The 21,435-nt window shown below is 44.1% G+C and overlaps 2 protein-coding genes across 5 annotated transcripts in view; both read left to right on the top strand.

The window, feature by feature from the left end:
• The first annotated feature begins 3,774 nt into the window (after positions 1-3,774).
• On the top strand, positions 3,775-13,567 carry LOC111959598 (spartin). 4 transcript variants are annotated; one of them, XM_023981299.2, is made up of 8 exons: positions 3,775-5,261; positions 5,681-6,492; positions 6,987-7,184; positions 8,714-8,861; positions 8,974-9,168; positions 9,311-9,469; positions 9,804-9,894; positions 11,035-13,567. In XM_023981299.2, exons 2-8 carry the CDS (start codon positions 5,683-5,685, stop codon positions 11,237-11,239), a joined length of 1,806 nt encoding a protein of 601 aa, XP_023837067.1. In that variant the 5' UTR covers positions 3,775-5,261; positions 5,681-5,682; the 3' UTR covers positions 11,240-13,567. The 4 variants fall into 4 exon arrangements, with proteins under 4 accessions (XP_023837067.1, XP_023837058.1, XP_023837075.1 ...); XM_023981290.2 differs by having other exon boundaries at positions 3,775-5,265; XM_023981307.2 differs by having other exon boundaries at positions 3,775-5,269; positions 10,465-11,238.
• Positions 13,568-15,489: 1,922 nt separating this feature from the next.
• LOC111956871 (serine/threonine-protein kinase DCLK1-like) overlaps positions 15,490-21,435 on the top strand; it is a 17,042-nt gene continuing 11,096 nt past the window's right edge. The window contains exons 1-3 of the mRNA XM_070436748.1: positions 15,490-15,765; positions 16,371-16,733; positions 17,519-17,865. Coding sequence (XP_070292849.1) covers positions 16,373-16,733; positions 17,519-17,865 — 708 coding nt within the window. The 5' untranslated portion in view covers positions 15,490-15,765; positions 16,371-16,372. The remainder of the gene's footprint in view (positions 15,766-16,370; positions 16,734-17,518; positions 17,866-21,435) is intronic.

Raw genomic sequence — 21,435 nt, 5'->3', positions numbered from 1 at the left:
GTGGTCCCGGCCCAACAGCGCGACAAGACCACCTTCCTCAACGTTGGTCTCATTGTTGAAAGAGCCTAAGCTGCTATCTTGACTATTTATTTTGCATTTTGCTCCAAAACGCATTTGAGGGAAATTATATTATAGGCTTTCACAATTAATTTGTGGATGTCATCAAATAAATAATATACTTGGCAAATAAATTAAAAAAATGTAAATAAATTCTCCACTCAAACTGTTTTTATTATGTTATCACACATTTTTTTTACTGCATATGTGTGCAACAAAACTTGAACATTCACATTATGCTACTTTCGTCAAGTAAATCTACGCATACAATTTGATGCATACGTTCGATAAATCGAACGTATGCATCACACAGAACCACTGCAACTGCCTCTGCAAAGCAATGCTGCAAGGCAAACGCAGCGTTCCATGGAAATGAATGTACTTCTGGTGTTTCGAAACGCAATGACGCAGCCGGTGTGTTCGAAGCGTAAGACTCAAGACTGCAGGGGTGACGGACCGTGGCTTAAGGTTACAGCCAACATGGTGCACAAAATCCTCATTCTTCTCGATCCTCCTAACAAATTACTCCAGGCAAAGCAAAAAATCTTTACACTGGATTCAAAGTTGTCCGCTTCCATTGGAGTGCGTTGAGAAGCTGAAGCGTGACAGCGAGCTCGAAGCCATTTGGCACAGTGCAGTCCCAATGGCACTGACGCACCACCACCAGCTCCAAGCAAATACGACGTTATGTACGTACACATTCCAGAAATACGTGGTGGACAGTGTAATAAATATCATTTATTATAACACAAGCATATTTGCTATTACGTTGTTATAACTAACTTCTTTCCAAACAGGGTTTCTCACAAACTCAAAGCAGATACTGAGACCACACAACCCAGAACAGATGGCTGACAAGACCTTTCATAAACACTGATAAGAAAAAGGGTGCCTGTACTGCATATCACGAGTACTGAGGGACACACACATACCAAGGACAGAGGGCTGCGCAAACCTTTCATAAACACTGATAAAACAGGAACATCTACGCACACAACAAATCTCCTCTTCAGTCTAACATTTTACAGAGACACACAGAAATGTCAAAATAGGAACATCTACGACACACCTAATTCTCCTGTTTTAGCTGAACATTTCTGAAGACAAAGAAATCTACTCAGAGCCAATGAGACAGTGATACTAGCCTGAAGGGGACCTCGCCCAACTCATCAGGACCAACCAGAGGACAAGAACTTCCAGACTCAACCTACTTTCTATCTTTGTATAAAATGTCTATGCACTCTGTTATCTGGGCTTCTTTCGGATAGTTCCATTTGAGCTTGATGAAAGGGTCCGTGCACGCTATTTCAGATATCTTTACCTCTGAATAAATTGCTTTTAATTAAACCTCATCCACCCTGTCCAGAGTCTCTACTTCGTCTCAGTTCTCCAGTAAACTTGTGATATAAACAACAGTACAGTAGGCCAGCAGGACAGAGAAGAGACTGGGTGTAAAAGACTGTTCTTCGGCACGTTGGATGTTGTCATAGTGAAATGTCGGAACGATTTAGCGAACGCAACAGTCAACTGGTGGAGGCCCTATTTGCACTTGACCCAGAGATCCATAACTTTTTAGATGTGAAAAAGGTGAAGGCACTGCTGGATCTAAGCTAAACAGAATTGGTGGAAGCTGTGTTTAGTGTCACTACAGTTTTTGCACTGTGGCTCCAATGAGGACAAATGGACCCCTCTTGATATCCTGCAATGAATTTCTGGGCCTCTCTCCGCTATCCTGACTGTGCTTACTGCACTGGAATATGGACTGACTTTTGGGGAGTCCACAGCTACGTTCAAGAACAAATTTTCCACTTTGACAAACGTGTTCAGTCAGCACAGAAGAACCCGAGGAAAACTCAACTAATCCATCTGGCATTTGAGGGGGATCTTACAATAAGATTTCTGGAAGAATGGAATAATCGATTACTCAGGCCTATCCACAGAGCATCAAAGAAGCTGCAACTCTTTTGAAAAGGTACGATTGAAAATGTCTAGCTGGTTGGTTTTTATCAAACACATTTGAGAGTGCCCATCCCTGCAAGTTAGGTTCTGCATAATGGCACAGCATTTCATCAACTTTACTGTGAAAAAATATGTTTATATGTTTAAGATTTGTCTCCAGCGATTATAATGTCWAATATTTGTTGTCATTTACAATTCACTTATCAAGTTGGATTTCATCTTTATTTAACTAGGCAAGTCAGTTAATTAAGACCAATTTCTTATTTACAATGACTGCCTACCGGGTAACAGCGGGTTACCTGAATGAATGATTTTTACCTTGTTAGCTCGAGGATTCGATCCAGCAACCTTTCGGTTGTTGGCTTAACGCTCTAACCACTAGGCTACCCCATTTATCTAGCTCTTACCAATAGCTCCAATCAATAGCTCTTATTAAGTTATAAATTACAGTGCATGGAGAATGGTGTTATTTCTAACAGAAAAAATGGAACCGCTAGGTTCGCAAGACCTTATTCATGGTTTCCTTGCGCGTGAAGGTGGTGGAATTATTAGGGAATTAAGTAAAGGTCAGAATACAGTATATCTGTAGACACACCTCAACCACACCTTCATTTATTCGATCTCATGCTTAAGTTCAAGGTCAGAATATGCATAGTGAGAAAAGTGCATTAAAAAGGAAATTATGTTCCATTCACGCGGTTAACTCAGGGCGGAATCGGGTCCATGGTCAATAATAGTTTATATCCTAGGCCAATATGCACAAAGATAATCATTCTGATCATTCATGCACATCAAAATATCAATCATGCATTCCCTGGATATGTTCGATGAAATAGCTTACTTTTTGACTCATAGGCTACCATCTCAGTTGTCTTACTTGGCACTGGGAAAAGATTGTTTGGAGCCCTGCGGCTAATGTAAAGTAACTGTCAGAATTCAATGATAAATTGGCCCACATGGAATACTAAAGGCATAGAAACTGTAAATGACTTGGTAATAAGAAATACAATTACTTCCATGACAGAATTAAAAAGCAATTTTGGACTGACCAATGTAGACATTTTCAAATTGATGCAACTTCGATCTGAAATCTATTGGAAATTAGAGCAATGTTAAGGGAATCCTATTTGAATCAGAAAATGATACTCATATGATAGGTAAGCTATACAAACCCTTGCAGAGAGCCTACCCAATTGACAGTCTCTTAAAAAAGTATATAAACTATTGGAACCAAGATTTAAAAATAACTGATATTGGCACAAGATGGAGGGAGTGTTGGAACATAACTAATGAAATTAGTTWACGAAAATATATGCATAATCCAGTATAAACTAATGTATAGAATTTATTATACAAGAGACAACATTCAAACATGTTACAGCACAACTACATAGTCATGTCTTATGTRTAAAGCTAACAACAGTCATGTCTTAAGTATAAAACTAACAATGACTCAATTATTAATGCATAGCCGCTGGAAGGGTTGATAAATCAAAATTAAAATAATAAATGTTTTAATGTAAAATGTAGAATACCAAATTAGTGCACTAGGCCTTTATTACTCATGTATGAGCAGAGAAAAATACTCCTTAGCAGAGAAGGGAGCAAAATACCCCCCCCTAAAATATTATATTTTTTTGGGTGGAGGGGGAACACCTACTTCCCGCAGCTATGCCCCTATCAGATTATGTTTTGCTTTAACTTTTTCAGGCTGGGGCAAAACTCTGTAGCCCTTGTCAGGCAAGCCCTCATCTGGCTCATCGTGATTTACTTGATGACTTTGAACTGTTTGTCTCTCGTAGAAAATATGTTAACAGAGAAGATTACAAAACTGTTCCAGAGTTCCACCAGTTCAACTCTTTGGGGTCGGGGATCTCGTTGTCGCCATATTTKATTTTGTTGATTAGCCAAACATGGTTGTTGGAGGCGCATAACGAACAGAACGGCAAGCGTGTGGAGGTGGCTGGAGAAATTGGACGTGGGAAAAAATGGCGGAAGCGGATGATGAAGTGGATTCTGAATCTAATAGCGGTAGAATCAAGGACAATTGGAATATTGTCCAAAAGAAAGGAAAAAGGAGCAAAGTAGAGTACAGAGTAGAGAATGTCACTTCGTATCTTGTAGGAGTACGGTTTGTAAATGAGGAGCAGCTGAACGAATTACCAATCTTGAGGAATCCATTTGAGATATCCAAACTGGTGGAGAGAGTGCTGGGAAGAGTGAAGGCTGTGATGATCATTAGAGGCTGGTTTGTTTAGATTTTTTCTTCTGAGGAACAGAAGAAACGTGTGTTGCGTCTCACCCGATTTGATAAGTTTGAAGTGTCCTGTGTGTCTCTTAGGAACAGGGCACATCTCAAGGGGGTTATATCTGGCATATCGTAAGTATATGTTGAAGAGATAAAAAAAATATTCCAGGAGTAATTGATGCACGTCCGATGAATCGTAGGCGAATGAAGAATCGTAGATGAATGAAGAATCGTAGGTGAATGAAGAAAAGTGAGTTTATCTGTTATTTTGTTTGTTGATATGGAGTCTCTCCCTACTCAAGTGTAGTTAKGGTATATTAACTACAGTCAGAGCATTTATCCCAAGAGCAATGCAGTGGGGTCTTTGTAAAGCGTTTGGTCATGTAGCAAGTGTTTGCCGAAAGGAGAAGCAGAGATGTCCAAGTTGTTGAAAGGATCATATTACACGGGAGCCCAACATTTTTTAAAGGTTAAGAAGGTGGACTTTGGGACTTTTATAGTTATGGTAATTAATGGCACTGCCAAGGTGGAGAGAAGGTCCATGAAGATATAAATCATAGTGATTGCGGCGGTTCCTGSGGCTGAAAGATTTCTCAGCGAAAGAGTTATGCAATATTGGCACAAGCCGTACCACCCTCTCAGGTCCTAGAGCCTGATAAGGGAGATATGGAGAACTAAAAGAAGGAAGAAGTGGGAGTTTTGTTTGTTTTGGCAATGTACTCTTTTTAATACGATGGATTAAATTATGTTTCACTATTACGTATGGATACAAATATATATATATAAATAAAAATGTCGGTTTCAAACTGTCCAGTTGGTGGCGACAATACACCTTTTTGGGTTGTTGTCCGCCATAAAACCCACAGAAGAAGAAGGAGGCGCATGACACTGACAGCCTTCTCTTGTCAGGAAAGCTTGAAATCCAGCTCCAACAGCTAAAAAGACAGACGTCAGACGTCGATCGCCTCATTCACTGGACAGGAGTTTGTCGTCTAACGTTAGTGGGTAATGTATCAGATTAGTTGGCTTTTGATTGACAAAATGTCTCAAGTTTATGTTTGTTTTCATGATAGCTAGCGACACACCAAGAGTAAAGTACACACAACTTACTAACTAATTTGCTTGCTTGCTATCCAAGCAGAGGAGCTAGATGTTATTGCTTGATATCTCATGAGATACAGTACTGTTTTGTCRTTACAAACCTAGCTAGGTAGTTACAGTAATGGTAATGTTTGCCTTTGCCTGCCAGCCTCCTTATGCAAAATTATCGTAACGAGCTATGCTAGYTAGCTAAATAGTTAACTGTTAAGATTCTCAACTATTGCTTCTTTGAATTTAGCTATTGATAATTAATTAGTATCATTGAACCTTTGCAAGCGAGGTCAAAATGTATGTATTTTCTTGTCTTCTTGACAGACATGGAGGAAGACAATCAAGATGCCTTTGACAGAGCCAGGCTGCAGGTGATCAAAGACGGCTATGAGAAGGCCTTTGAGTGCATTAACAGGGGCTTGACCGAGGATGAAGCTGGCCACAAGGCCCAGGCCCTGGCCCAGTACAGACAGGGACGCCAGCACCTCCTCAGGGCCATCAGTGTGCCCTCACAGGGGCACGAGTGTGTGGGGTGCTCCTGGGAGTCAGCCCGCCAGATGCAGCACAAGATGCAGGAGACTCTGAACAACATCACCACTCGATTGGCGGTCCTAGAGACCAGCCCAGACCCTGAGCTCCCACCACCTCTAGATGCCTCTAATGGAATCCGTGGGACAGCATCTAACTCTAACCTTTACCCCAAACTGGAGAAGGAGAAACCAGAGYGGCCATCTCCACCCAAGCTACTAATGACTAACTGCCAGGCTGGAGCTGTGGGAGGCATTGTGTCTCCCTCCCTGCCTATTTCTCCCACTAGACAGTCTGTGGTGCCTGGCGAGCTGCCCCCAGCCTACTCCTCCCAGGCGGCTGATGGCCACCTGACTATCTCCTACGGGACAGAATCTGGAGAGATGTCGCTGGTAGGAGAGGAGTTTTACAGCCACATGTCCCCCTCTCCTCAGAGCCTGGGGGAGGATGGAGAGGAACTCTTCTTCCTGTCTCACGGGGTACAGATATTCTTTGTCACACCTGACGGCCAGGTCAGCGCTCCCTCCTACCCAGGTTACCTGCGGATGGTCAAGTTCACCAGCCAGCAGTCAGAGAGAGTGCCCAACCGCCCCCCAGCCTTCCTGCAGGTAAGAGGGATGGGGGGGTGATGAATTCTAGTCACTGTCTACGTGTTGCCTTTTACAGTGCCCTTAATATAGTGTCAACACTTATTGTATTCAGTGTATGATGAAATCACAGGGTTTTTGGAATCTGTTTCCTTGACCTCTCTATCTGTTGTGCACTCTAACACAATTTCATCATCAATGGTTTGCTCTGCCTCTGCTCATAAACCCCCTCGTGTGTGTGTGTGTGTGTGTGGTGTTTAGAATAGGGTTGGGCTCGTGTATATGTGGGATAGGCTATCTAATGATCTGTGTCCTACATCATGTGATTAGTGACTCAGTGGCCCTAATCCCAGGCAGGAGTTCTCTATGATGTCATGGTGGGAAAACCCCAGTGGCCATCGGTTCAGAGATCTGTGTTACAGCATAGAGACAGACTGTCGTTCCATATAAACTCCCTATACTGTCCTGTGTGATTGGCTGTACTGTTGATGGGTTATACTGTTCATGTATTCCAGGTGTGTGATTGGCTGTACCCTCTGATGGCCACTGACTCCCCCGTCCTGCTGTGTAACACAGGGGTGTTCATGTTCCCGGACATGATGGCGTCCGCCCCGGGGTCCTACGTGGGCGTTGTGCTGTCCTCTGAACTGCCTGGAGAAGACAGACAACTGTTCCAGGACCTGCTGTCCCAGATGACAGACCTCAGGGTGCAGGTGAGCTGCTGAGGCTGTGTCTCAAATGTCATTCTATTCCCTATATAGTGCACTACATTTGACCAGGGCCCATAGGGTCCTGCTCTCTGACTGGCCCATATGAAGGTGTCTAGGGGTCGGCTGAATGGCCCGAGGAATGGTAATAGAAAAATAAACGCATCTCTCTGGCAGATGTTTTTGTCAGTTTCAGGTGTATTTGAGTCATTGAAAGATGTTAAAGGTACCAAAGCAATGCCACACCACCACACCATGACAAGTGTCCTTGTGCAGAAGGTTATGGACCCTGGATTAAAATAATGACAGGGTTGCCTACATCCATTCTTAATCAGCAGTTCAGATTCAGGAAGAGTGACAGTTTCCAAGCTTTGTTCTTTGTTTTCTTACATCCCTGCCAATGATCCCAGTGGAATGTAAGGTTAAAATTAGGGATTTGGCCCAAAATGGAATTCTATTTCCTTCATAGTGTCCTACCGTTGACCAGAGCCTGGTCAAAATAGTGCACAACATACAGAATAGTGTGCCATTTAGTACAGTACTAGATAAACATAAGCTATTCTGCTCTCTCTAGCCTCAATAATGACTCTGATTGGTCCATATTTCTGGTGTTTTTCCAGAACTACTGATGATGTAAATGCTGCTCTATTCTGGTGTGAAAATGTCTGCTTGCTGCTGTAAGGCGCTCTACTTCACCTGCGGGTCTTGGGCCAGAACTCTATGGAACCTGGTCCAAAGTAGTGCTCTATGTAGGACATAGGGTGCCATTTGGCATACAACACTAAAGGCTCTCCTGTACTGCTTGCTCCCTGAATACACCTCAGCAGTTAGGAAATTTAGAACAACAGGCAGATGAAGAGCATTAATGTGTGCTAATGCTCTTATCTGGCTAGAACACAACACAGCCGCCGTAGTCATTACAGTAATGGAGTCAGACTGTGGTTTTTGTCTCTGAGCAACAGTATTCAGCCAGGCTCTAACTGAGGGMATGTTGTTGATAAACTACCTGTCACATGGACAGCTGCTTCTGCGATGGAATCCAATAAGCAAGTAGGCTTTTCATGATCACATATTGAATATATGTAGATTTAGGAGGTTGTGTCTTGTYGAGAATAGCAATGATGGTTTTAGAACATTACCCTGTCTGTTTTCCTCAAGCAAGGGGACATCTGATACGTGTCTGGTCACCATGTCTTTGTTTAGAGGAGAATGAGACGTTGTGATGGGGATAGAGGGAGAGGAGGCACCCTAGGGTAGCAGTAGGCTACGCTAGGGGGTTACTAGGGGGTTACTAGGAGAGTTAGGGTAAGGCACTTGAGGTTACCAGGAGGTTACTATGAGGCAGGGTCTGCTAGGCTCCAGCTAGGCTAACCAGTCCTGTAACAGCGGTAAGTTACAGAAAACCGAGAGGACCGTGACAACGAAGCAGAGTTAATCAAACTTTGTTCTTCTGCCAATGCTGTACATATGCACCAGCAGGTGACATAAAACCACTGTTGCAAAACACCATATTAATACAAGTCCTGCTGCTGCAGGCTCCAAATGAGGCAGCAGACAGCATCAACCTGAGCCAGAAGGTGTCCATCGCTCCCCTCAAGGAAGAAGAGGCCCCAGCAGCAGGAGAGGAGGAGGAGAAGAACCTGCCAGAGTGGAGTGAGAAGGTGGCCAGCGGCATCCTCACAGGTCAGACCCAGGGCCCTAACCCCTACAACCCTAACCCGAGGCTGTAGGGGTTAGGGTTAAAGTTGTATACTGTGTATCACTCACTCACACCTACTGTGTATTTTCCATCCAGGGGCATCGTGGCTGAGCTGGGGCCTGGTGAAGGGGGCTGAGTTCACTGGCATAGCCATCCACAAGGGGGCGTCGAAACTGCGGGAGCACATCACCCCCGAGGACAAGCCAGCCCATGTCAGCCCCTCCGTCTCCAAGGGATTGCATGTAGCCAAACAGGCCACTGGGGGCGCTGTCCGCGTCAGCCAGTTCCTGGGTGAGAAGCAGCTGAGTGTCTGACTGATTGCTTCAGGTGTTGGAATGAGTTGACTGTCTGATTGGATGTGGATGGGTGTATTGTGTGTGCTGTTGTGTTAGTAGTGGATGTTGTATTATGACAGGGTGTGTGTTGTTTGTAGTGGACGGTGTGTGTATGGTGGCAGGGTGTGTGGGTAAGGAGCTGGCTCCCCATGTGAAGAAACATGGAAGCAAGTTGGTCCCGGAGTCCATGAAGAAAGACAAAGATGGACGATCCAACATCGATGGAGCCATGGTGGTGGCTGCCAGCGGAGTTCAAGGTACACATAGTTACTGTTGTGGTTGTTATAGTCACTAGGCTAGTGATTGTATAGGACAAGACAGAACAACACGAACGTTGGCCGTGCGCAGTAGATCACCTGCTGGCTGTCAACAAACGGTGGAGATTCAACATAGAATGTAGAATCGACGAGAAATGAATAGATAATGACTGCCGATGTTTGGTGGTCAGAGGTGATGGGACGTCCACCTGCTACGCATGGCCGACGTTCTTATTGGTCTGTCTTGTCCTTAAGGACGGTTCACATGGATGATGTACCCCCTATACTACCAAGTGTCTAGTCATTGTTGTGGTTCCTGTSWTTCTACCTGAAGGCTTCGCTACCATGTGGACTGGCTTGGAAGTAGCAGCAAAGAACATCACCGTCTCCGTTGCCTCAGAAACCGTCAACACTGTCAAGCATAAGTAGGTCTTTCTCTGTACACTTYAACCAACATGTGTTGTCTGTGCTCTTCTCAATCAACATGGGTGCATCTCAAATGGCACCCGATGAGCCTATGTGCCCTGGTCAAAAGTAGTGCACTATATAGGGAATAGGGTGCCATTTGAGATGCAGWCATGTCAAAATAAATAAAAATGTTGTATTGTCACACACCGGATAGGTGCAGTGAAATGTGTTATTTTTACAGGGTCAGCCATAGTAGTACGGCACCCCTGGAGTAAATTAGGGTTAAGTGCCTTGCTCAAGGACATATCRACAGAATTTTTCACCTTCTCAGGTTGGGCCTTTCGGTTACTGGCCCAACGCTCTTACCACTAGGCTACCTGCCAAATGTGTTCTGTGCTTGGCTCATTCACCATGTGTGATTGGTAGTACTACTTGCTTGACTGTTTACATTTGCTCCTGTCCACCCAGCTCTGACGTGTATGTCTGTTACTTTGCTTTCTAGACCAGGTTTTGCCTAACACTCGTGTTTTATAAGCAAAAACAAGCAAGCACTTACAGTACATTTCCCTCTTCCACTTATTTTTCAGATTTAGGGGTCTACAAAACATCTTAGACCCACCTAATGACAAGAAGACATGTATTCTCTCTTGAATGAACCCTCCCTAATAGTAACGCGCAGCATGGCCAAGGCTTAGCCTCTGTTTCTGGATGGTCTGAATGTACAGCTGTTAGATTCACCTCTACTCTCTAAACAGGCTACTCTTCTATCCTACTGGACTATGCACCCGTAATTCATCATGAAGCTTTCTCTGGTTTCTAACTAACCAATTCTTTTTCCTGACTTCATTGAAAATAATATAACTATTTCTAATTCATAATCATCGTATGAATTGATGCACTTATTGCATTTATGTGTGTTATATGTGCAATCACCAGCCCCACAATATAATCAGTTGTATATTTACAGATGACTGAATAGTCAGACAACTTGAATAATTCTGTTGAATTCATGCTCTGCATGGGTGGTGGCTTTATTCCTACTTGCATGTTGTTGCTGTCTTTGCTGTTCCCTATAATTGCCCTCACCCCAACCCTCCCTGTGTCACCCCCTCAGCCTTCCCCCTCTCACTAGTTGGTTGTGTGTGATTGATTATAAGGTATGGGGTGGCAGCCGGCCAGGCCACAGACCATGCTGTGAACTCAGCCATTAACATGGGCGTCACCGCCTTCAACATTGACAACCTGGGTATCAAAGCTGCGGTGAAGAAGACTGGCAAACAGACGGCTGTGGCCATTCTGCAGGACTACCAGCTACAGGACCCTACCACTAACCAGAAACAAGTGGAGAAACGGGACAAATAGGCCCCATCCAGGAATAAGTTTTACGTCCCAAATGGCTCCCTATTCCCTAAATAGTCACTACTTTGGACCAGAGCAAAATATAGAGAATAGGGTGTGTTTTGGGACACAGTCAACCCCTAGCCCCATGACACTTACTTCTACCCACAGAGCACTGGTGTAGATATGAGAGGACTGGATAGGTGTGAGCAAAACGGCAACTTCTACTTGCCTAGTCTGTCATAGGGAAAGGCTGAGGTACTACCATATTGATTAAACGTGTCCGTTTTCTTTCAGATCTACCCTAGTGCCTAGAGGGTAGAGGCTAGGTTTGTGTCCCAAATGGCACCCTATTCCCAATGTATAGTGCACAAAGGGGATGAGGTGCTATTTGGGATGCACCCATGTCCTCTTCTCTTTCCTTTTAGAGCCTTAATTAACACACAATTTGTATTCTTCTATAAAGAAATCTATCTATGTAAATTATTTACAATAAATATTTTATATTTGCATACTAGTTGACTAATAGCCTATAGATATCTTACCAGGGTTTGATACAACTGTTAAGCACTTGAGTCTTCATAATGAATGGTATGACATTATAATGTCATTAATATAATAATAACTAAGATGAACATTGTGTAGGTAGGCTGATGTATTATTGCTAAATTATTTGTGTGCAAGACACTGGAATAGAATAAGTCACGTATGTGATACAAATATAAACTGATAACAAACCTACTGCTGTTGACCTATTGTAGTAATACTGTAGTAACAGTAGTAGTATTACTGCAGTAGTACTGTAGTAACACTGTCCACATTTCAGTATATCTGGAGGCGAAGGTGTATCTGAGGTGAGGTTGCRCAATTCCGGTAACAGGATTTCTGGAAAACCTGGGAATTTTGAAGAAGTTACTGGAAATATGCATCCCTTATCTGAAAGTCTGGGGGGGACCCAGCAGCATGCTAACTATGTGCTATAAGAATACATGTTTGGGTTCATTTAATCAATGAAATAATGTTCATGTGTGAAACAAGATGAATCCAAGCAGGTTGTATAGCTGTTGAGGGTACTGGATAAGATTGAACAAGGTATACTCTTGTCATATGACTTTGTAATGCAGAGGAAAGAATCAATCCAAACGTAGAAGCAGTGGAGTGTTGGAACTGGTTTGAGAATGATCCATGGCTTGCTTAGTATGCCTTAATAACCAGTTACTACATGCTCTATGCTACTCTAACCAAGCAAGCCCACGCTACTTTCATCTTGGTTGTACTTGTTAAAGCTGTGATATTAATTTTCTATGAAAGGATACTTTTTTTTTTTCATGTGATGTAAAGAAGGGGATATATTTTTTTAACTATGACATCTGGAAGAAATGTTTATGGCAAAATTACAGCTATAAATACATCAACTGTTTTGGCACAATCTGTACGTATGTGGGAAGTTTTGGAGTGTGTGTTTAAGATTAGTGTCGCTGTACATGTTATGTTCTCAACATACTGTATTTAACTTGTAATGCTGTCTACCATTCATGATTGACCTTGGGCTGATGTTGATTCAATATGAATTGTCTTCAGTAATATTTCCCCTTCAGGGGGCAGACTGTCTTTCTGGTGTGAATTTGAAATATCATGCAGGCATTGAATACACATCAGCATTTTCACAAAGTGGTTGTCATTTTTATTTTCAAAATAATGGCTCTGTGCTTCTGTGGCCCTATGTGATCAAAAAGTCACATGGTCCGACGATAAACCAAACTTCTGATATGTCATAAAAAGCTATTGAAGAATGAGTTGTATATCATTAGTTTCCTTGGTTTGGATAGAGCATGTCTGTCTACTACATAATGGAGCATTTTCACGTAAATTCCACTCAAATTACCTGGCAATCAAATCAAGGTAGTGAAATAGGATCATTTTCAAATGTTTTGATTTATCCTGAATGCAAAGGAGTTTATTTGAATTAGTTGAATCACATTCAATCAAAGTAAGTTTTCTTTTAATTGTTTATGCAATTTCAAATGGAAGCATACATGTTTGTTTTATTAACAAGGAATAATGAGTAGAAAGCCGAGGTCACGAGGCCACTGTTATTATTAGGCTGTATTACTCCTCAATCACAATACCATATCACTGTACTATTATTKGAAGTTTAAGACCTAGTATATTTTGTTCATGATKGACATTTGAGTTGCGTGTATTTGTCAATTAGTGATCAAGACAGACAGGGCTAGTTACAGCGAGTTGGAGCTCTGAAAGCCACCCTGTATCTTCTGATGGGTTCTTGATAAAGAGCAGAGCGAATTTCCTTCTGCTCAAAATAAAATTATAGGCTACATATGTCACACACCATCGGTCCATCACTTATCACTGAGAAGGTCCATAGATGCTGTAATCTCATATTTGAGCTTCTCACCGAAACATACAAGTCAGAATTCATTCTTCAAATGAGACAGAGTTCGATATTTTTTGATTCACAGAATTTAAAGGCCCAGTGCAGCCAAAAATATAAATGCAACATGTAAAGTGTTGGTCCCATGTTTCATGAGCTGAAATAAAAGATCCCAGCATTTTTCTATACTCACAAAAAGTTTATTTCTCTCACATTTTGTACACACATTTGTTTACATCCCTGTTAGTGAACATTTCTCTTTTGCCAAGATAATCCATCCACCTAACAGGTCTGACATATCAAGAAGCTGATTAAACAGCATGATCATTACACAGGTGCATGAGTGCTGGGGATAATAAAAGGCCACTCTAAAATGTGCAGTTTTGTCACACAACACAATGCCACAGATGTCTCAAGTTTTGAGGGAGCAGTCCTCCTGAGTGGCGCAGCGGTTTAATGCACTGCATTGCAGTGCTAGAGGTGTCACTACAGACCCAGGTTCGATCCCAGGCTGTGTGACAGCCGGCCGCTACCGGGAGACCCATGAGACGGCGCACAATTGGCCCAGCGTCATCCGGGTTAAGGGAGTGTTTGGCCAGCCGGGATGTCCTTGTCCCATCGCGCTCTAGTGTCACTGACTCATGTCACCAGTTGTATTTGTTGTTTCCTCTGAGACATTGGTGCAGCTGGCTTCCAGGTTAAGCGAGCAGTGCAGCTTGGCAGGGTCGTGTTTCGGAAGTCACACGGCTCTCGACCTTCACCTCTCCCGAGTCCGTACATGAGTTGCAGTGATGGGACAAGACTGTAACTACCAATTGGATATCACGATATTGGGGGGGGTATATATTTGAGGGAGCGTGCAATTGGCATGCTGACTGCAGGAATGTCCACCAGAGCTGTTGCCAGAGAATTTAACATTAATTTCTCTACCATACCTTCTGAGTTAGACAACATTACAGCTCTCTGTCTCCCTATACCACTACCTTCTGAGTTAGACAACATTACAGCTCTCTGTCTCACTGTACCACTACCTCCTGAGTTAGACATTACAGCTCTCTGTCTCCCTGTACCACTACCTTCTGAGTTAGACATTACAGCTCTCTGTCTCCCTGTACCACTACCTCCTGAGTTAGACAACATTACAGCTCTCTGTCTCCCTGTACCACTACCTTCTGAGTTAGACAACCAATCAGGTCACAACTGTATTTTCCATCTGTCTGCCCAATCATCAATACTGGTACTGTACATAACCTGAGGGTGTTGTTAATGATCTGACAATCAGCTCTGTTCATTCTCTCTCTCTCTCTCTCTCTCTCTCTCTCTCTCTCTCTCGCTCCCTCTCTCACCCTCTCTGTGTGTGTACAGCTTTATCAGGGATGGGATTATTAGGTTTATTAGGTTGTTACAGACAGGTTTGGGTTTGGTTGCCCTGTGTTTGTGCATGCAGTATGGTACACTAATTCAGACACTGCTAGACATCCTCCGCAGCACCAGCATACAGATGCCCATGTCTGCTTACCAAATGGCACCTTATTCCCTACTGCACTACTTTTGTCCAGACCCTTATGTCCCGGTCAAAAGTAGTGCACTATATAGGGAATAGGCTGCCATTACGTTTGGGACACACTTCTGGAATACTCCACTGATTATGGGTGGAGGGGGGTCTATAACTCTAACCTACCCTGCATTGTCAAGAGAAAAGGGATTTTGCCACATAAACCTGTATCTATCTATCTGCGTTATCAACAAGAATGTTGCTGAAAATCCTCATGTCTGTCAGTGCAATTAGTGCACTGAGGGGCTAGTAGTGTAATGACCGCCTGCACCACGCCCCTTGTTTCAGCGCATCTAGAGGGGAGGAGAGGAGATGAGAGAGGAGGGAGCATTCGCGAGGTGAGATGCTTAGTGCTTCCCTCGGAAGGCCAGCATGTCAATGAGGGACGGCCATCTGGAAATCACTGCTTAAGACACAGAAACCAGCTGCAGCTCTTGCAGGGTACACTTGCTCAATCACAGGGCAACAAAGGGACGGATGCTTTTTCTGTCGCTCGGGCCATTATACTACACATATCAGCACTGACACAGTCTATTGGAGAGCTGCTATATGCAATTGCTAAAAATTTACGCGGTTGACTGCATCAGACTTCAATTTAAGGTAAGCAATTTTTTGCCCAAAACATATTTTAAGATGCCATAATGTGTTCTTCCGTGTCATTTAACAATAGCTTGGATTATATTGTCATAAATGAATATGACCAAAACAAACATTACATTTGATTAGAATCACATTGCCAATTGGGTGGTGGACGAAACTAGAGAGCACRACATGTGCGAGCGTGCTATAATAGCCTACAATCAGATTTCTGAGTCCCTCAGAAAGAGCTAATTTTCAGTATGTGACAAACTGCCCACAAACAGCAGACTTCTATCTGGCTAGCCAGCGGCGCTGTCACGCTGTCACTGGGGAGTTCATTCTGACTACTGCCACCGCTATAGCCTACCTGTCAGACTAGCTAGCTGGTAGCTAGCAGAACCGCACCTGCAGCGCTGTCCATTCAGCACCACTGAATGTCGGCCCCGTCCTCAGAGTTCATGCAGAAATCCAATTGATTCTACTCTCTCCAGTAGGCCTATATGGCATTCAACTAAAACTAAAGAATGACTTGTTTATTCTGCAAAGGAAAATATGCTTGAGGTTTAAATTTTCTCCCATAATGTTCCCCTCCCTGATTTGGCTCTTTCTGTGTAACACCACTACAGTAATGGAGCTGGAGCACTTTGACGAGCGGGAGAAAGCCCAGAGAAACACCCGCAGAGGCTCCAGGAACAACGGGCTGCCGAGCCCCACTCACAGTGCCCACTGTAGTCTGTACAGGACCCGGACACTGCAGTCCCTGGCCTCGGAGAAGAAGGCCAAGAAGGTCCGCTTTTACCGCAACGGAGACCGCTACTTCAAAGGGATTGTCTACGCTATTTCCCAGGACAGGTTTCGGTCTATAGACGCCCTGTTAGCCGATCTGACCCGCTCCCTGTCAGATAATGTGAACTTGCCCCAGGGGGTCCGGACCATCTACTCTATTGACGGGACCAAAAAGATATTGGGCATGGAGCAGCTGGAGGAAGGTAAGCTAACCCTTAACCATACCCTAAGGGCTGGGATGGGACAGTATTGAGGAGCTAACCCTAAGGGATGGGATGGGACAGTATTGAGGAGCTAACCCTAAGGGATGGGATGGGACAGTATTGGTAGGAGCTAACCTAAGGGATGGATGGGACAAGTATTGAGGAGCTAACCCTAAGGATGGGATGGGACAGTATTGAGGAGCTAACCCTAAGGATGGGATGGGGACAGTATTGAGGAGTAACCCTAAGGGATGGGATGAGGACACAGTATTGAGGAGCTAACCCTAAGGGATGGGATGGAACCAGTAATTGAGGAGCTAACCCTAAGGGATGGGATGAGACAGTATTAGGAGCTAACCCTAAGGGATGGGATGAGCCAGTATTGAGGAGGTAACCCTAAGGGATGGATGACAGTATTGAGGAGCTAACCTAAGGGATGGGAGGGACAGTACATTAGCGAGCTAACCCTAAGGGATGGGATGGGACAGTATTGAGGAGCTAACCCTAAGGGATGGGACAGTATTGAGGAGCTAACCCTAAGGGATGGGACAGTAGAAGTCTAAGATCAAAATAAGTTGTGAATTTGTCTGGGTTTCCCACTGTACAGTGAGTAACCTGCTCCAGTAGGCCTATATAGTAGGCAGATAGGCAAGTATATTTCCAGTAGGTCTGTAAAATCTATAATTGAAATCTCATAGCTGTTTCATTCCGTGGTGCATGCAGTGAGGTGAGTCTATGGTTGCTGTGACCACGTAGGCCTATCTCTGTGTGTTGCCTACCTGCAGGCGAGAGCTATGTGTGTGGCTCCATAGAGCCATACAGGAAGCTGGACTACACTAAGAATGTCAACCCCAACTGGTCAGTTGGGGTGAAGACAGCTGCCTCTGCACGTGGCCCCCCCTCCCTGGGCAGTGCCAAGGCTGGGGCCCCGGAGACCAGGGAGAGTAAGGACTTCATCCGGCCCAAACTGGTCACCATCATCCGGAGCGGGGTGAAGCCTCGAAAGGCCGTCCGCATCCTCCTCAACAAGAAGACGGCCCACTCCTTCGAACAGGTCCTCTCTGACATCACAGACGCCATCAAGATGGACTCTGGGGTCGTCAAGAGACTGTACACCGTGGATGGGAAGCTGGTAGGTTATGAATTACTGTTTTATTAGCGAAGTTAATGCCTGGTTCTCAGGCTTAGCTTTCCCCACAGACTCAGAGGGATGGGCTATAAGGCAATTAGCAGAGTTAGAAGTAGGTTTCTGGGACTCAGTCTGCTGTGTTTGACATCCTTTATTAACCAAGTCAGTAGGAGTTTCAGGAGCACAGTTTCACTGAGACATTTTCACACATTGACCAATGGATGATCTTTAAATCTTTTTGAAATATAGCCTTTATGACCAGATGACTATATGGTATAAATCCCGTGAACACAGCCCTTTAACACACAGAGTCCTGAACTCAGGATTACTAATCAAATTTCAAATCAAATGTATTTAGAAAGCCCTTCTTACATCAGCTGATATCTCAAAGTGCTGTACAGAAACCCAGTCTAAAACCCCAAACAGCAAGCAATGCAGGTGTAGAAGCACGGTGGCTAGGAAAAACTCCCTAGAAAGGTCAAAAACTAGGAAGAAACCTAGAGAGTAACCAGGCTGTGAGGGGTGGCCAGTCCTCTTCTGGCTGTGCCAGGTGGAGATTATAACAGAACATGGCCAAGATGTTCAAATGTTCATAAATGACCAGCATGGTCAAATAATAGTAATCACAGTGGTTGTCGAGGGTGCAACAGGTCAGTACGGCCAGGTGGACTGGGGACAGCAAGGAGTCATCATGCCAGGTAGTCCTGAGGCATGATCCTAGGGCTCAGGTCCTCCGAGACAGAGAAAGAAAGAAAGCGAGAAAGAGAGAATTAGAGAGCATACTTAAATTCACACAGGACACCGGATAAGACAGGAGAAATATTCCAGATATAACAGACTGACCCTAGCCCTCCGACACATAAACTACTGCAGCATAAATACTGGAGGCTGAGACAGGAGGGGTCAGGAGACACTGTGGCCCCATTCGATGATACCCCCGGACAGGGCCAAACAGGCAGGATATAACCCCACCCACTTTGCCAAAGCACAGCCCCCACACCACTAGAGGGATAACTTCAACCACCAACTTACCACCCTGAGACAAGGCCGAGTATAGCCCACAAAGATCTCCGCCACGGTACAGCCCAAGGGGGGGGGGGCGCCAACCCAGACAGGAAGACCACGTCAGTGACTCAACCCACTAAAGTGAAGCACCCCTCCTAGGGACGGCATGGAAGAGCACCAGTAGGCCAGTGACTCAGCCCCCAGAGAGAGTAAATAGGAGAAGTGAATGAGAAAGCTGCAAGCAGAGTTGGGAAACATGTTGTGTAGTTGTGATATGCCTATTAGTAGTCAGTCTCTCCTCTCTTATATAGGTTCTATCAAAGAAAGCCCGATGTAGTTTTCCTTTTTTCTCTCCTGGACGGTTTCTATGGTGATCTGGTTGCCTGGGCTGGTTGCTAAGGAACAGCCTCTGCGGCAGAGTGGTGCAGTGGGAATGTTGTGTGTGTGGCTCAGTGTTGCAGAACAGTATGTCAGTGCTATTGAAGAAGGCTAGAGAATGGTGCAGGGTACTCGTATGACCCAGACATGACCGGAGATAGTAGCTGTATAGCAGTATTATGCAGATGAAATGCATTCAGGGATTCATCTGTAATGTATACGGTTCATCCTGTTCATCCGGTTCAGTTTAACTTCACTCTCTCATTAAATAATGATGGTAGAATTAGAATGTATTGACAAGAGTTTTCCAGTCACACACCTCCGGGTCAATATCATTGTTTCTTCAGTTGTTGGTTTATGAGGCCAATATGCTCTCTGTGCTGCTAAGTGAAACTAATGGATTTTAGGGTTGGGCTATAGAGTACAGTTCTATACTGTGGGTATCAGGGTTGGGCTATAGAGTACAGTTCTATACAGTGGGTATCAGGGTTGGGCTATAAAGTACAGTTCTATACAGTGGGTATCAGGGTTGGGCTATAGAGTACAGTTCTATACNNTGGGTATCAGGGTTGGGCTATAGAGTACAGTTCTATACAGTGGGTATCAGGGTTGGGCTATAGAGTACAGTTCTATACAGTGGGTATCAGGGTTGTTCTACTATACTATACAGTGCTTGGCAACTCTGTCTGACTGGTGTTTCACTGTTAGGCGTGTGTGTGTGTTTGCCTGTTGACCTTGATTGGGCCTCTCATTGGTGATTGTGCAATCAATCCACACACACACACGCGCGCGTGCGCACCTCACAGATGTGGTAGAGATGTCACTGCTGCCTGAGGTTTATTGCCTGTCGATGTTTGGCTTCAGCACCTCTCGTCTCCTAACATGGATGGACAGATCAGATGATGCTGTTGTGTTATTACTGTTATGACTGTGTTATTGCTGTCTTATTACTGTGCTATTACTGCACAGTAAAGCAATTCCTTTTACTGGAAAGGGACTCTGCCGTTGTTCAGGCAGTGCCAGACAAGGATCGTGATTCAATCCGATCGCGACTGTCGACAATGTGCGATTTAAAAGCCATTTCTAMTTGAGCCGGTCTACAGCGTTTACTACGAATGCAATATCTGCAAACGTGGTGACATTGCCTTTAAAAACCTAATTGTTGACAGCGTTTTACAGATTGAATCCCGGCCTAGCACTAAAAAGTTTTCTGAACATCAGCTGTGAAGTTGACCTGTTGACGTGATCTGTCTGGGGTGAAAATACAGCAACTTATGGCTGAGAATACTGGACTAATGTGAGTACTGTAAGCTGAGTGATGAATTGAGCGTTGCTTCATGTAGTGTTGCTAAGTGTCTGACTCCACAGTAACTGTGGTTTAGGGAGCTACTACAGTACAGTAATGGAGCTATATTGTGCTGACTTGCAGCTCGGAAGCCAGTCATAATTKATCTCCTCCACTGCAGCTGCAGGCTTGTGTCCTAAATGACACCCTATTCCCTATATAGTGCACTACTTTTAATTTGGGAATAGGGTGCCATTTGCGATGCTGTTGTAGTAATATAGCAGCCTGCTGGAACTCTGCTCAGCTCTTCATAAACACCCAATGATTTACAAAGATTTACATACTGGTTATTGGCTAATTTCAGATATCCAGACACATAGTGGTATGATTACTTAGTCTGTTTGATTAGTGTTACAGTACATTAATATTCTGTTACTGATTGCTCCTGTAATCATATTCAACATGACTACTTGTACCTGTTATTGATATGAATACATTCCCCATCTTGACATACTGTAGCAGTCTGTCTAATGTCTCTCAATAATGAATGAACAGATCTAAGACAGATACTAGCGTGTCTCTGAAACARCCTGCCAATAGGCTTTTTTTGAAACATTACATTTAAATAATTTAAAAGTGCCTTGCTTAAGGGCACAACAGATTTTTCACCTAGGTGGCTCCGGGACCTTAACCAGCAACCTTTCGGTTACTAGCCCAACACTCTTAACTGCTAGGCTACCTCCTGCCCTACAGCCTGTCAGTAGCTTGTCTTTGAAAAAGTCTGTCTCTGAAACAGCCTGTCTCTGGAAAAGCCTGTCTCTGAGTGGGAGGCATTTAATTCCAGTGGGAATGTTGTAAGTATGAGTCAGTATTTTTCGTGTACATCCATTAGGACTGCATGCTTT

Source organism: Salvelinus sp. IW2-2015, linkage group LG4p (assembly GCF_002910315.2).
Source record: "Salvelinus sp. IW2-2015 linkage group LG4p, ASM291031v2, whole genome shotgun sequence".
Lineage (NCBI taxonomy): Eukaryota > Metazoa > Chordata > Actinopteri > Salmoniformes > Salmonidae > Salvelinus > Salvelinus sp. IW2-2015.
This window is presented reverse-complemented; position numbering and strand designations above follow the sequence as displayed.